Source organism: Telopea speciosissima, chromosome 8, assembly GCF_018873765.1.
Source record: "Telopea speciosissima isolate NSW1024214 ecotype Mountain lineage chromosome 8, Tspe_v1, whole genome shotgun sequence".
NCBI lineage: Eukaryota > Viridiplantae > Streptophyta > Magnoliopsida > Proteales > Proteaceae > Telopea > Telopea speciosissima.
The window spans coordinates 61879500-61893673 of record NC_057923.1 but is presented as its reverse complement, the minus strand read 5'-3'; the positions used below and the strand labels follow the sequence as shown (position 1 = coordinate 61893673).

Genomic DNA, 14174 nt, shown 5'->3' with positions numbered 1-14174 from the left:
TATAGCAGCTTTTTTCCCCATAAAAAACAAGAGCAAGAGTTTCCTATGGAGCGAACATGGATCATTATCATCTCTTGTTTCCTGTTCGGTACAGTGGTCTAGTTCTTCTCATAGGGGGATGGAAATGATGACCTAACCCACTGCTAGAACTGAACCGCTGTACCAGACAGGAAACTGGACTGGAAAAATTCAAGGGAGCGTGATCCTATGCACGTGAAAGAATTATGTAGCGGTATTTCTGTCATTCATGGGGTGAGAAAGTCATTTATTTCGCCCGCTCTGGGTTCGGGTCCAGCGCACATGCTGTACAGATACACGGTCGGTTTAGGTAAACTGTCACTCTTTAGAAAGTGGCCCTTTTAATACAATCTCCCAAGTTTCCAAAAACAAAAAAAAAAGTGGACCCCCTTTCAATGGGAGAGATCGTTTAGCGCGTGACAGAGGCAGTGTCACTCTCCTCTAAAGACCTCTGCGTCTCTTCTTTTTCATTTGTTCCGGTTTCCCTCCCTACAAGTCCTCAACCACTCTTTCTTCCAATCTGCTTGTACATTTCTCTCTCTCACTCCAGACGCACAAGTTTTTTGTGGAAGCATTCAATAAAGCTAGCTTGTTTTCTCGGTTTAGATTCTTCAAACCTATCCTCTCTCTGATCATCGTCACCGTTAGCTCTCTCCAACCTTCTCGGTTTTCGCTCTACAATCTGTTAAGTAAGGCGTCGAGGGTTCGATTCGTTGGATTCACTAGAGGGTATTGATCGTTTTGGCTTATTTCAGGCCTTGATACTTCTTCTCCAAGTTCGACATTCGGGTTCTGTTTGGGATTGTAGTTTGTAGTTCCTGTAAAGGGTGAGAGTGTTTTCTTTGTTGGGTTGTCTTTAAATTGAGGTTTTCGTTAGATTCTGTGTGGAGGTTTTTTTAGGGTTGTTGAGGTGTTTTCCGAGTTTTGGGGTTTCTGTTTTGAGCAAGTCAATTTCAGTCGAGTCTGGTCGGTGCTGAAAATTGAACGACTGAACGACGAAATACCGATTTATTTTTTTGGTTTTGGAGGGGTGTTTTCCGCCATTGTTCCTATTTAAAGGTCTTTGATTCTGGGCTTTTGAAAGAGCACAATTGCTCTTGTCGACTCTGTTAATCCTCAGTTTTGTTGTATCTGTTAGCATCGGTTGGCGTCTTTGGGTTTTACGAGGAACCAACCATATAGAACTGTTGAGAGTTTCTGTTCCTTTATTAGTTACGTTTGGTCTCATAGGTTTTTTTGGAGGATTCTTTTGTGGATTCTGGGAACCGGGGTGGTTGAGATTCTGTCACGATGACGATCCATGCCTCTCCAGGAAGCTCGGGCTACTTGGATTCAATCCAAGAGGGAAAGGTTTCATATTTCAGCAACCGTTATGTACTCGGATTAACTATCACTGCTGGTATTGGGGGATTGTTGTTTGGATATGATACAGGTAATAAAATCGTCTTATGTGTGCTTAGTTCATTGCAGGTACTGATATTATTATTCTATGGTGTGTGATTTATTTTTAGGCTATTACTTCTAGACTTCAAGTGTGATAAATCTGCATGTGAAGTTGTGAATTACGAAATCAGATTTTTTTGGCTATGTTCCAATTTTTAAGGAAAGAGGAGAGTGTACAAAATAGAATGGGATTAGACGAGCACACAGGGGACTGGGAAACATAGCAAGTAAGAAAACAGTGGTTTTTGTGTTTAATAGTCAGTACCCTAAAGAGCTTCAGTTGAAGGATTGAAAGAGTCCATGGAACCTAATTCTGTTTTCTCATTTGGTTTTTATAACAGATTTATAAAAATAGGAAAATTCCTTCCTTTTTTTTGTGTCCTTGTTACAGCATCGTCCTGTGCATTTCTTTTGATTCTTGAGTATTCTTCTTAAGAAAATTGCAACCTCAGGCATTGGTGAAGGCTGGCTACATGTTGTGCCATTCTAAATTGGACATTGAGAATAAGTCTTAATTTTCTATTCTGGCTTCATTTTTTATTTGCTGTTATCTAAATTTTGTTCACATGACATCATAACATGTTTGTTTGTGGATCTGTACGATATGTTTTCTCATTTCTGCAAGGATTTAAGTCTCTGTGTCGGAGGTTGAATTGGAAACTGCCGACCCTGATCTGATATTTGCAAATCTTTGAGGGAAGATCGGTGGTGACAGCTATGACGTCTGGATCCATGGTTGCTGATCCTGATCCAGATTAGCCAAGCTGCCTGGTCTGATCACGAGACTTATATCCTTGCTTTTATGAGGTGACTTCGAATATGTGAGGATGTGTAGGTTTTCCGGTTGTGAGCAACTTGACTTCACATGTCTATGTCTACACAGTATATGTGATTTTCCTAGCTCTATAAATTTTCTTTATGTAACTTATTGGCCATATAAGTTAACTGGTTGATTCGCAGGACAATTGGTAAAACTCCATTTATATAGTGGCGTTAGGTAATTGCATCACTTACATCTTTCTGTTTGTGTGTCTACACTGCAATGAGTTATTTGCTTCACCTTAGCTTTATTTGTGGCTGATATTTATGATGTACTGGCCATGCAAATTAACTGGGTGTTTCGCAGCTCAATTTCTAAAAGTTCAGATTTGTAGTGGTTCTAAGAACGGCTAGTGGATATGCGAACTATCTTGAGGTTTGCCAATTACATTTGTATATTCCCTTGTTGTTGCTTAGTTCCAAGTCATTTATTGTTCTTGTCATCTTGTAAATTACTTGGTCTTTGTGATCTACATATGGGATGGTCCTGGTGGTGCTTAATTATTTAATCTACATGCATGTTTTTTTTTTTTTTTTTGACTTGGAGGAAATTAATTGTATACTTGGGGCATAGCAGGGACCAAAATTGGGATAGAAAATAAAAACTAATAAAGCTGTTTTCCCCTCAATTATTAGTTGTATGATGCAGGCCATACTTATTGATATGCTTTCCCATAACAAATTTTGCATATTGTGAGTTTATACCCATATAGTGACATGTTATGCATCTTTACTCGGGACATGACTTCAACTCCATGACTTAGTCGAGATTAAGGTGCCATTGAGCTGTTAATTAGACCATTTTTCCTCATGTTCAAATCATGTGTTGGAGAATGAATGAAAGAATTATTCTTCCATTGTGGCTTTGTTTAATGCTTTTAGTATGTAAAACCATTTCATATTCTTCAGAATTTAGTGGTTAGAGAGAGGAACATTATGGACTTTCATGTGGAGTTGGTGGTCTCTCCTTTAGGAAGAGACTAAGGTTCTTCTGTATTAGCAAGATACTGGAAGTTGTATGTAACATTTGGGACAAGAAAAGTTAAAACCTCCCTGGAGAAATTGTTATATGAGGTGATTCTTGAACAAGTGGCTTGCTGGTTTCTTGCTACTAGCCCTTTTGATCACATTCCTGAAGATCAGGTATTTAGGAATTGCTATGAGGTTCCATGCACCAGCCTTAGCTGTCTAGTTGTCCTTTATCCTGCTTGGTGGTCCCCCAGTCTCCAGATCCCATGAAAGTTAATTTTTGATGTATGTTCATACACATTGGACTTTTGTATGTTTTAGGGGTAGCTGGAGGCAATTCTTTTGCATATGGGACCAGTGCGAGAAGGAGAGATTTCTTGAGCTTTAGGTTATTTGTTAATAACTATCTAGATATGACACATTCTTATACTTTGGAATGTGGTGGTAGGGGTGAATTGGTTCTTATCATTGGGTTATTCCATGATGTATTCATAGGGTTGTTAGTTTAAGAAGATCAGGCCTTCGGTATAGTGCTTGGACACCTCATTAAATGGCCGATTTTAGAGAGAATTACTTTTAATGGGGTCAAGTAGTATGCATGACAGGCTCTTATTCTTTTTTCTTTTTGTTGCTTTTGGTTTCCAATCCTTTTCTTTTGTTTTATGAAATTTCTGTTAATTGTACATATGAAGATATATGGGTATTTATGCTTAAACATGGTGTGGGCACAGCTAAGACAAATTATATGGCTGGTTAGGTGGAGAGCTTGGGTACATATCTTCTTGATGTCATAATTTTCTTCCAATTTCAGAAGATGTATTCCTATTGCTCTGAACCTTGCAATCTAGGCTTTAAAATTCAAGTTCAACTGTTTGGATTATATGATTCAATTACCATTAACAGCATTGTTGTAAATTGGAATATGTGTGTTATTGGCTTTCCTTTTTTTGGCAGTACTTCTGGTTTTATAATGCTAAATAAAGGAAAACTCATGAAAGATTGTGGGTGATTCTTAGACTATTGCCAAGTACTATTCATTTCTTAACAGGAGTATCTCTATAAAAAAAATCTTAATAGGAGTGTGTGTCCTGAATACTGATGCCATTATCTTCACCCTTTTTCTGGTACTTTGATTAAGATGTTTTAAGTTTTAATACAAACTCCATAACTAATATGCAACTGTGCATTTCATTGGGATTTGGTTTTACATTTACTGTTTCTTTGGTTGTTTTAAAGGCTGTACGTTATATGGTGAAGTGCTGTTTGCAGGTGTTATTTCAGGGGCACTTCTGTATATTAAAGATGATTTTGCGGTGGTTAATCATAATAAGTTTTTACAGGTATAATCTCTAGAATATTGGTCCTTATTTATTTATTATTTTCTTTGCACCAAGAAAAAATTATTTTTGTTGAGTAGAAAAGCTCATATTGTCGATTTGTACCAATGATTTAAAGGTTGGTCAAGTAGTCTGGATCATTCCTGGGTGATAATGACCTGGATTGTGTGATCTGACAATCCAGAGAAGAAAAAAAAACTGTTGAAAAATTTTGGATCGGCCATCTATGCGTGTCCCAGATCATACAATACTGCACCAGTACCTGTCTATATTGAGTGATCTCAACGATCCGATTCCGATCTTTTAAATAATTATTTGGATTTGTTGTGCTGTTAATGAATAATTATTATCTTGGCAGGAAACAATTGTTAGCATGGCATTGGTTGGAGCAATTATTGGAGCTGCTGCAGGGGGGTGGATGAACGATGAGTATGGACGTAAGAAATCTACTCTTGTTGCTGATGTGATTTTTGCAATTGGGTCAGTTGTTATGGCCGCAGCTCCAGATCCATATGTTCTTATAGCTGGGCGACTTCTGGTTGGCTTGGGAATTGGTGTAGCATCTGTCACTGCGCCTGTTTATATTGCAGAATCAGCTCCCACTGAAATAAGGGGAGGACTAGTGGGCACGAATGTGCTTATGATTACTGGTGGACAGTTCCTTTCGTATCTAGTAAATCTTGCTTTTACTGAGGTTGGTAATAATTATGTAGAAAGTACATGATATTTCTTTCTAAAGTAATTTAAAGAGTTTTGGCTGTGGTTATGAAAATTTTCAAAATGTTTTACATTTTGTGTTCTTGGATTAGGTTGTGGGCAAAGCAATATTCTGTGAAAGTAAGCCAGCACTGGTCATAACCTTATTTTGGAGCATTATACAATTAATCATTTTCACTGTTATGGGAAAATATTCTGCATTTTTAAAAAGTTTCCCCAGAAATTGACTGAATTCTTCCACAATCGGTAATGTATATGGAAAATTTCGCTACATGAAACATCACAAAGAATTAAAATAAATGAGCAGGATCAGAAATAAAACTTTTATTAGGATATGTATATCTGTTGCACACCTAAATTCTTCTAGAAAAGGGAGAGTTAATGCCAAATTTGATTGAACAAAATCCTATTTTATGGCAGATGGAAAACTTCATTGGAAGCATCTTATAAATAGATATACCTTCTTCCCCCCCCCTCCCCCACCAAAAAAAAAAAGAAAAAAAAGAAGGAAAGAGAAATACTTGTGATCTACTTTACTGATGGATGAAGATTCCTTGGAAATGTCATTCAATGGGTATGATTTAACTACTTTTTGATCTTTCCAACAAAATCCATTGTATTCAGAAGTAAATTTATAAGCCTCTGTAACTTCGGATTAAGTCCTTAACATGGTTGATGGATGTACTAATATATCCTACTGTGTTATAACAAGGAAAATTGTTAAAGTATTTGTTAACAAGTCTTAGATACAAAAGAAACTACTAAATATGCAGAATATCTTCTTATTGGGTAAAAGAACTTTGGTACTCGTATGAAATGACTTTATTTTAGGGATTTCTTTTCCAGAAGCTTTTGTTTCTTTGATAATATTTGATGAGACTTGGCAAGTATATTAACGAGATGTAGAAAACCTAGGACCTGTAACCAGTAACCTTAGAGAGGAGAATAGAGCGAAGAAAGAAGAAGAGAAGAGTAGCTGCAAGGGGAGGAACCGTATGTCTTATTTTGCTTCTTCCCTCAAGTATCTTATTTATAATAAAACCATTACAATCATAAAAGGAAAAGGAAACTAAACCTAATCTAAAATAGGTAGCTAACTTAGACTAGGAAACTGACTCCTAACTCCTAACAATTAAAGACATAAAACAATAAAGGAAACCATAATGGACTCAACCACAATAGGGACACTCCCCCAATCGTGGTACACTTCTCAACACTCCCCCTCAAGCTGGATTATACAAATAAGCGAAGAAGGAAAATCCAGCTTGAACTAAATAAAAAAAGAACCTCCATAATAATGCTAACACTCCCTCTCAAGTTGGCGCATACAAGGTACTAATGCCCAACTTGAACAAAATGGGAAAAAACTAAGGTGCAGCAGAATCCAGCTTGACATATGAATGCAGCTCCCAAATAAACCTTCAAGAACTTGAAAAAATAGATCTTCAAAATTTGGACAGACATGATCAGCAAACCGGTACTGGAATGTCTTCCAAAAAAGGCAGCTTTCAACGATCTTCAATAGCTATCCAGTGATGAATCTCAAATTGTCATAGTGACATAAAATCTTGAAGTGAAATAACTAGAGCAGCAAGTAGCGAAAACAAACTGAATCAGGCAGCGGAAAAAAACTGTATCAACCCAACTGAAAGTCCTCAAATAGGCAACAACCAAATATCTTCAATACTCTTCAATACTTCAATCTCCCCCTTACGGCAAACTCAACCCAATACCGAAGGATACCCAATGGCAATGGTGGAGAAAACTGATCTTCTATGTTTTGCACCAATGCTCTTGCAAGTTTTGCGTTCTGCAATGTCTGTAGGTGTATTGTACATAATCCCCCTCTCACGTGTAGTACACGTGGACATAATAGAGATGATGTAAGAGATAGAGCAAAAACATAATATTCCAGAATTTTTCAAAGGTGTTATGGGTAAGTAAAAAAAGGAAGGAATGGCAAAATTATAATTTACCAGAAGTTTCCAAAGGTGTTATGGGTAATTACCAAAGGTATGGGATATGAAGGGAATTAGAATTATTGAAAGAGAAAGGTGTTGAAAAAAAAATGGCATGGCTGTAATTTGGTGGAAATCCACTTTTAAATACAATCCAAGCCGAAGGGCAAACTGGTAATAAACCAGAATTTTAAGGATCAATTGGGTAGTCAAATAGGGGAATGGCAGAATTGTAATTTAAATGAAATCCATACAAATATATATATATATATGCATAAGCAAGGCCAAATTTAAGGGAGGAGTGGCAATCTGGTAAATAACCAGAATTTTTCAAGGGCTTTTGGTAAACAAAGAAGCACTGGGATGCAATAGTAATTACCAGTTATGAAGTAGGGGCAATCTTGGAAGCAACTGTAAGTGATAAATAGAAGCTGAATTAGGCATAAAGGCAAGGGCAAATTAGGAAAAAGATAAAATATGGAATATAACAAGAACGATGTCATTGGGATTGAATGGATTATGGTCAATTAAAAGAAAGTAACCAAATATCTTACTGGCTGTAGCCAAAGGGAAAGATACCACGACAGTGATCGTCTTCAACCTCACTACCAAGGTCCAAAAGTAAAAGATAACAAGACTCGAGAGACTCCAGCAGCAGAGGTGAGAACAATAAACACCATTAGAAGAAAATAAATCGAGGAATATTTGAAAACAGAAACCACAATCAGTTCTCCGACCATCGAAAGTAGCTGGTTCTGTAACTAGCAATCAGAGGCGGAAAACCCAGCCGACGTTAGTAGCAGGATATCGATTAGCAGAAAATAGAATCAGCAATGTAAATAAGAAAACCAGAGATTATTGCAGCAGAGGCGTCAGTTTGTTTGGATTCAGCAAATCATGACTAGCAAACCCAGTCGAAGAATCAGGAATAAATTTCGATCAACAACACCAGATATCAATAGTTATACAACTAGCGGAATGGCCAGCAGTAGGAACAAACTTAGGCTTCAATCTTCAGCAGAACAGGTACGAATTTTCATACAAATCTTCAACTTTATATGAAACCCTAGTTCTTCTTCTTCTATAAACTAGGGTTGGTTCTTCAAACTAGTAACCCAAAAACGACTCTCAAAACGGCAATAACAGAGAGAAACAGGTACTGGTTAGGGCTTTGATACCATGTAGAAAACCTAGAACCTGTAACCAGTAACCTTAGAGAGGAGAATAGAGAGAAGAAAGAAGAAGAGAAGAGTAGCTGCAAGGGGAGGAACCGTATGTCTTATTTTGCTTCCTCCCTCAAGTATCTTATTTATAATAAAACCATTACAATCATAAAAGGAAAAGGAAACGAAACCTAATCTAAAATAGGTAGCTAACTTAGACTAGGAAACTGACTCCTAACTCCTAACAATTAAAGACATAAAACAATAAAGGAAACCATAATGGACTCAACCACAATAGGGACACTCCCCCAATCGTGGTACACTTCTCAACACGAGAATATACAGTAAGTGCAAATTTGTATATGAATAAGAATTCTTGATGGACATGAAGGAATCACAGCACTTTCCAGTTGGTTTAACTTGCTAAGCTTTATCAGGATAATTAGTTGATCATAGATGTGGGGAAAAACTATCATTTTATGCACCCAAAAAAAAAAGAGAAAATAAACACTATGAGCTTTTTCTGTAGAAGTGATCTTTTCTTGTCGTTGGAAACTTTTTTTTTTCTTCTGGATATCAAATATTACTATATTATAATTATTTTTTACTCTTATTATTAGTATTGTAACAGGTAGAAATCTATTAATTGTACAGGGAAAACTCTACATTTATAGGAAAAATTCCTCCCACTTTTAGGTTTTGATTTGCAAGTTCAATATTTGTAGGATTGATTGTCTTAATTGTTGGAAGAGAACTTGCCTTTTGTGTTTTCCACTCTTTGTATATTTGTGGGCATGAAAGGTTGTTTCTTTTGCAGTTTGAGGAGGCAGCATCAAGATAGAATTTGGGGTTTGCATTTTAAGTTTTGGCGATGAGCATCATTACTAAAGGGAAACTCTCCTTTTGTTCTATCTTTCAAATTAAGCATGTGTCTTTGTTACATTACAAAAAGTACTACATTGTTGCAAATTAATGATAGTAGTTGTATGTCCATTCTCTCTCCCTCTCCCCTTCAGCTATATTCTTTGGTATATTTCTTACTTGTGTTTCATGTCAAGTATTGCTGGGTCACTTTTGTAGGATTACCTCACCCCTCTTAATTAACAGCAGTTGTATAATTGTCATAGAAGGAAATAAAGTACTCTCAATGCTAAGTTTACTTGTCATAAAAAGAAAAGAACGTATTTCACTGCCAAGAAGAAAGTATTGGAACTCTTATAACTCAAGTATTGGCAAACCACTAACGAGAATCATATATAATTTCTGTACATAAGTTATTTTACATTAATGTAGAATGTAAACTTCCTTTTTCTGAGTTGTTACTGGGTTGACTGAACTGAAATAGATATAATGGGATTTTTGCAGCTGGTGTGTGTTTTACTCTGTTAGGAACTAACACTATTGCCATCATGTGGATTGACTCACTTACCAACAGCAGGCTCCTGATGTAGATAGTACTCAAGTTTAAATTAGTTTCGAATAGTGGAGTTGATCATGGAGCCTGCAGAAAGTCCTTAGGCATTGGAGGGCGCACCTAGGCGACAAGGCACCCACTTAGGTGCCCTGGGCATGCAGTTTATGAATATGTAATATAGCAATGATAATTTTATATAATTTTGCTTATATGCAACATAGAAGCCATATCTATGCAATTTGATATAATTATGTTAATAATGACTTGATATGAGAAAACCAACATATAATATTCAAAGCATAGGAAGTAATATAAGCTTATTCATCAAAAAACAAAGCAATAAACATAAATCAACGTAAACTCATGGAAGTGTCAGCAATGCAAGCTATCATCTTGAACCCAAGAAAGAGCCTGGACGCCTAGGCGGCGCCTTGACAACTATGCTGGAATGCCTTCCTCAATGCAAAACTGGGGATGAAGGAATCCCTTAACCTATCTGCAGTGCTCATTGACAATTGTCTTGTGACGTAGGTAGCGTTAACATTGGCAAATAGTGATTTGTCAATGCATCAAGGTTGTTTAAAAATACTAGGTCTGACAGTCAATAAGGAGAAATGATAATAAAGGGGAAGATTGGATGATTGGAGCAACATAGAGCTGCGACATTGTTAATAGAAGGCTGCAAGTGAATTTCTCATAAGATAGAGAATGTCCTCCCCTAGCAGTAGCATTAGGAAACTTGCTACGTTTGAAGTTTTTGGGTGTGGGCTCTTTTATCCCTAACCAATGCTTGACTTAAAGGAACAAAATGGAGTTTTGCATAATAAAAAAATATGCTGACTTATAGAAACATGTACAGAAGTTTAGCTCCTCGGTCTGATGCTCCAGAGACACCAATGCCTGCAATTTACAGCCGTTATATCACTTTGCTGGACATGCTCTGCATATCACCCTCTCTGTTTTGAAGTGATAATGTTATTGTAGAAAAACTCAATTTCAGTTAATTGAAGGGATATACTTCTGGAAGAGAGTTCAACACTTCCAACATCCAAATAGAAGAAAAGGTGGTCTGTGTAAGTGATTGGATGCAGCTCATGATATGCTGGTATTGAGACTAAGTATTCATCAATAGAAGAAGAAAGTGTGGAATATCAAAATTCTATTCCACATTTCAGGGGAAACTCTTTGATTCTTCGTAATATTTTTTTCTGTTTTGGGATCTAAGAACTTGCTTAGCATCTTTGAAGATTTGTTTTCTGATTGAAGCTCTCAAAAGGATCTGCAAGTCTTAGAGAAGTCCCTGTGGAGATAAGGAAGCAAGGCAATTACATTGAAGGATGAAGTGAAAGACGTGGATGGTTGTATACGGTCACACTTTTATTTCCCTTTTAAATATGCAGGTTGACAATAAAAATGTTGACTGTAATGTCGTAATCGTGAAAAAAGGGGAAGAGGGAGGTTACTATATAGAATGTAACTAAGAAACGCAATTGACGGTTTTTTTAGATACGTTTTGAATTTAGTGTTATTTTAAAACATGTGGAGAGTGACCATCTTTATTTATGGTTGATTACAAAGACTCGCAATTATATCTATGGCCCAAATTCTTTTAGGTCCTGTGAAATGATGTATTTGTTCAAGGAGATAGTTGGGGTTTTCTTGTTGTCACAGATTTTGGTAATCCGGGCCTTTTATTTTTTCATCTCAAGGTTTAGGTTGGTACAAAGTGTCCCAGTAATAATGTGGCCTCTCTGTGTCTGGGAGAGGGGCAAGGGGTGGGTTGAGGGGTTGTTATGGAACTTAAGGCAGTGAGAATAAGAATGTCAGAAATCTCCATACTAATCTTTCTAGATACCTTTCCGTTGTTTGTAACGTCTAAATCATAATTGCTAACGAGATTCTGAAACTGTTTTTGTGATTCAACAGGTCCCTGGAACATGGCGCTGGATGCTTGGAGTTGCTGGGGTACCGGCTGTTATTCAGTTCTTTCTTATGCTGTATTTGCCTGAGTCCCCTCGCTGGCTTTACATGAAGGTATGAAATACCTAGTTTATTATTCTACTCTTTGCTCTTCTGATGTTTACCTGTACATTTAACAATTGTGAACATTCTCTACAATGTGCAGAATGAAAGATCCAAAGCTGTTAATGTGCTTTCCAAAATCTATAATCCCAGCCGTTTAGAGGAGGAGGTAGGCCTGCTCAGTGTGGCGTTGGAGCAAGACCTTTACCAGTCCAAGAGTTCTGGCAGATACCGGGATGTTTTCAAAACCAAGGAGGTCAGAATTGCATTTCTTGCTGGGGGTGGACTTCAGGTAAAACTGAATTATGGGTAACACCTAAACTTCTGTTGATTGCGAATTTTCGAAATTACAATGACACCTCAGTGTATGGTTTTCTATGCTGTCCTTAATTACTCTGGCTAAAAATTCACTTGGAAAGGGTATGAATGAGGGATTGGTGCAAATTTTGCCTTCTGTTTTGTTTCCTTTGCCAATAATCTTTCTCACTGAAAGAAATTAAAATTGGATGCATGAGAAGTAGGGAGGATCGTGTGGCATTTTGTTGGAATCTCGACAATCCCCAATGTTTCAAAAATTGGAATCGGATTGGTTGAATTGGCCTGATTCTGGACGTTCCAGAGTGGTTGATTCAAGGGTTTTTGGACTGGATTGTTGGTTTTAAGATCTGGGGTCAATTCTAGGGTTTTTTGGACCGGAATCCATAATTGATAGGGATTGATTTGACCACCCCTGATTCCAAGTTTAAAATCCTTGATAATCCCCCATCTGATTCATCGTTCCATATTTTGCTGGGTCATTGTGATGGTTACGTTGAAGGAATTTGCACAGGGCTTCTGATGGGAATTCTCAGTGCCCTTGGCTATTATTGGTTTATGTCTGTGTAGGTTTTGATTAAAAAACTAAATAGTGATTTTGATATTTGTTTGCAGGCATTTCAGCAGTTTACTGGGATCAACACAGTCATGTACTACAGCCCAACGATCGTCCAGATGGCTGGATTTCAGTCTAACCAGTTGGCCTTGCTCCTATCCCTCATTGTTGCTGGCATGAATGCTGCTGGATCAATTGTTGGTATTTACCTGATAGACCGTTGTGGTAGGCGTCAGTTGGCCCTTACGAGTTTATTAGGTGTGATTGTATCCCTTGGCATCCTCTCTGGAGCTTTCTACTTGCAGTCCTCTAGTCTAGTGTTGGGGCTTTGTGAGAGTAGCTTTCTGCATGGCAGCTGCAAAAATGGGTATGGATGGTTAGCGATCCTTGGCTTGGCACTCTACATTGCTTCCTTCTCACCAGGCATGGGGCCTATTCCATGGACTGTGAACTCAGAGATCTATCCAGAAGCCTATCGAGGGATATGTGGTGGCATGTCGGCTACCGTAAATTGGGTCTCTAACCTGATTGTGGCCCAGACATTCCTTTCACTAGCTGGGGCTGTGGGGACTGCTGGAACATTCCTGATTCTTGCTGGAATTGCTGTGGCTGCCTTCTTGTTTGTGTTCTTTTACTTGCCAGAAACCAAGGGGTTGAGCTTTGAACAGGTGGAGAGATTGTTAAAGGAGAAGGCATGGGGAAGTAGTGGGTATGGGAGCGAAGGCCTCCTTGGGAGAAATGGAGTATAAAAGTACAAATATACATATCATTTCCTTCTTAGTATAGTTGTATATCTTATAGACAGTTGAATGAAGATTAGAGTGAAATAAAAGGAGTTTGGGGAGAGGCTGGCTTTGTTTCTTCTTGCCTAGCAAGCCCAGAGCCTTGAATTGAAGTCCTATATTGTAGTTCAATTTTGGCTTTTGCCATAATCTGTAACTGAATTTAGTTTAAGTGAATCATTTTTGGCTCCACAATCTTTTATTCTTGATTTTAGTTGCATTTAGGAACGAAATGTGAAATATCATAAGCAAAACTAAACATTATGAGTCCAGAAAGTGAGCCCCACTAATACAAGAGAGAGAGATGAAGCTGGGTAAACTGAAGATGGGCTCACATGGCAGTAACTTGCCCGTTAAGTAAAAATAATAAAAACAATAAGGTTAAATTACCCGTGATTTGTCTAAGGTTCAAACTAAGTAATAAAAAAAAGGGAGAATGTTCTCTGTGCCGTAGTGTAGTGCAGAACAGCGGCCTTACAAAAAATCCCATCTTTTAAGGGAAAATTACAAGATTAGATACTAGTAGGTTTGGCATTACAAAATTAAACAGTTACTGTTTCATTTAACAAAATTATTCGAAATTGAGAATGGGTTTACAAAACTAGCCAAAATAGCCTTCCTCCCTCTATTAAGTATTAAGTAAGTTTTTGCCGGTTTTACC

The 14174-nt window shown here is 37.5% G+C and overlaps 1 protein-coding gene across 3 annotated transcripts; it reads left to right on the top strand.

The window, feature by feature from the left end:
* Positions 1 to 1044: 1044 nt before the first annotated feature.
* Positions 1045 to 13708, top strand: LOC122672659 (inositol transporter 1). 3 transcript variants are annotated; one of them, XM_043870129.1, is made up of 7 exons: positions 1312 to 1450; positions 2588 to 2656; positions 4519 to 4589; positions 4945 to 5280; positions 11765 to 11872; positions 11964 to 12152; positions 12791 to 13708. In XM_043870129.1, exons 4-7 carry the CDS (start codon positions 4960 to 4962, stop codon positions 13478 to 13480), a joined length of 1308 nt encoding a protein of 435 aa, XP_043726064.1. In that variant the 5' UTR covers positions 1312 to 1450; positions 2588 to 2656; positions 4519 to 4589; positions 4945 to 4959; the 3' UTR covers positions 13481 to 13708. The 3 variants fall into 3 exon arrangements, with proteins under 3 accessions (XP_043726061.1, XP_043726063.1, XP_043726064.1); XM_043870126.1 differs by lacking the exon at positions 2588 to 2656 and having other exon boundaries at positions 1045 to 1450; positions 4507 to 4589; XM_043870128.1 differs by lacking the exon at positions 2588 to 2656 and having other exon boundaries at positions 1046 to 1450.
* The last annotated feature ends 466 nt before the right edge of the window (positions 13709 to 14174 follow it).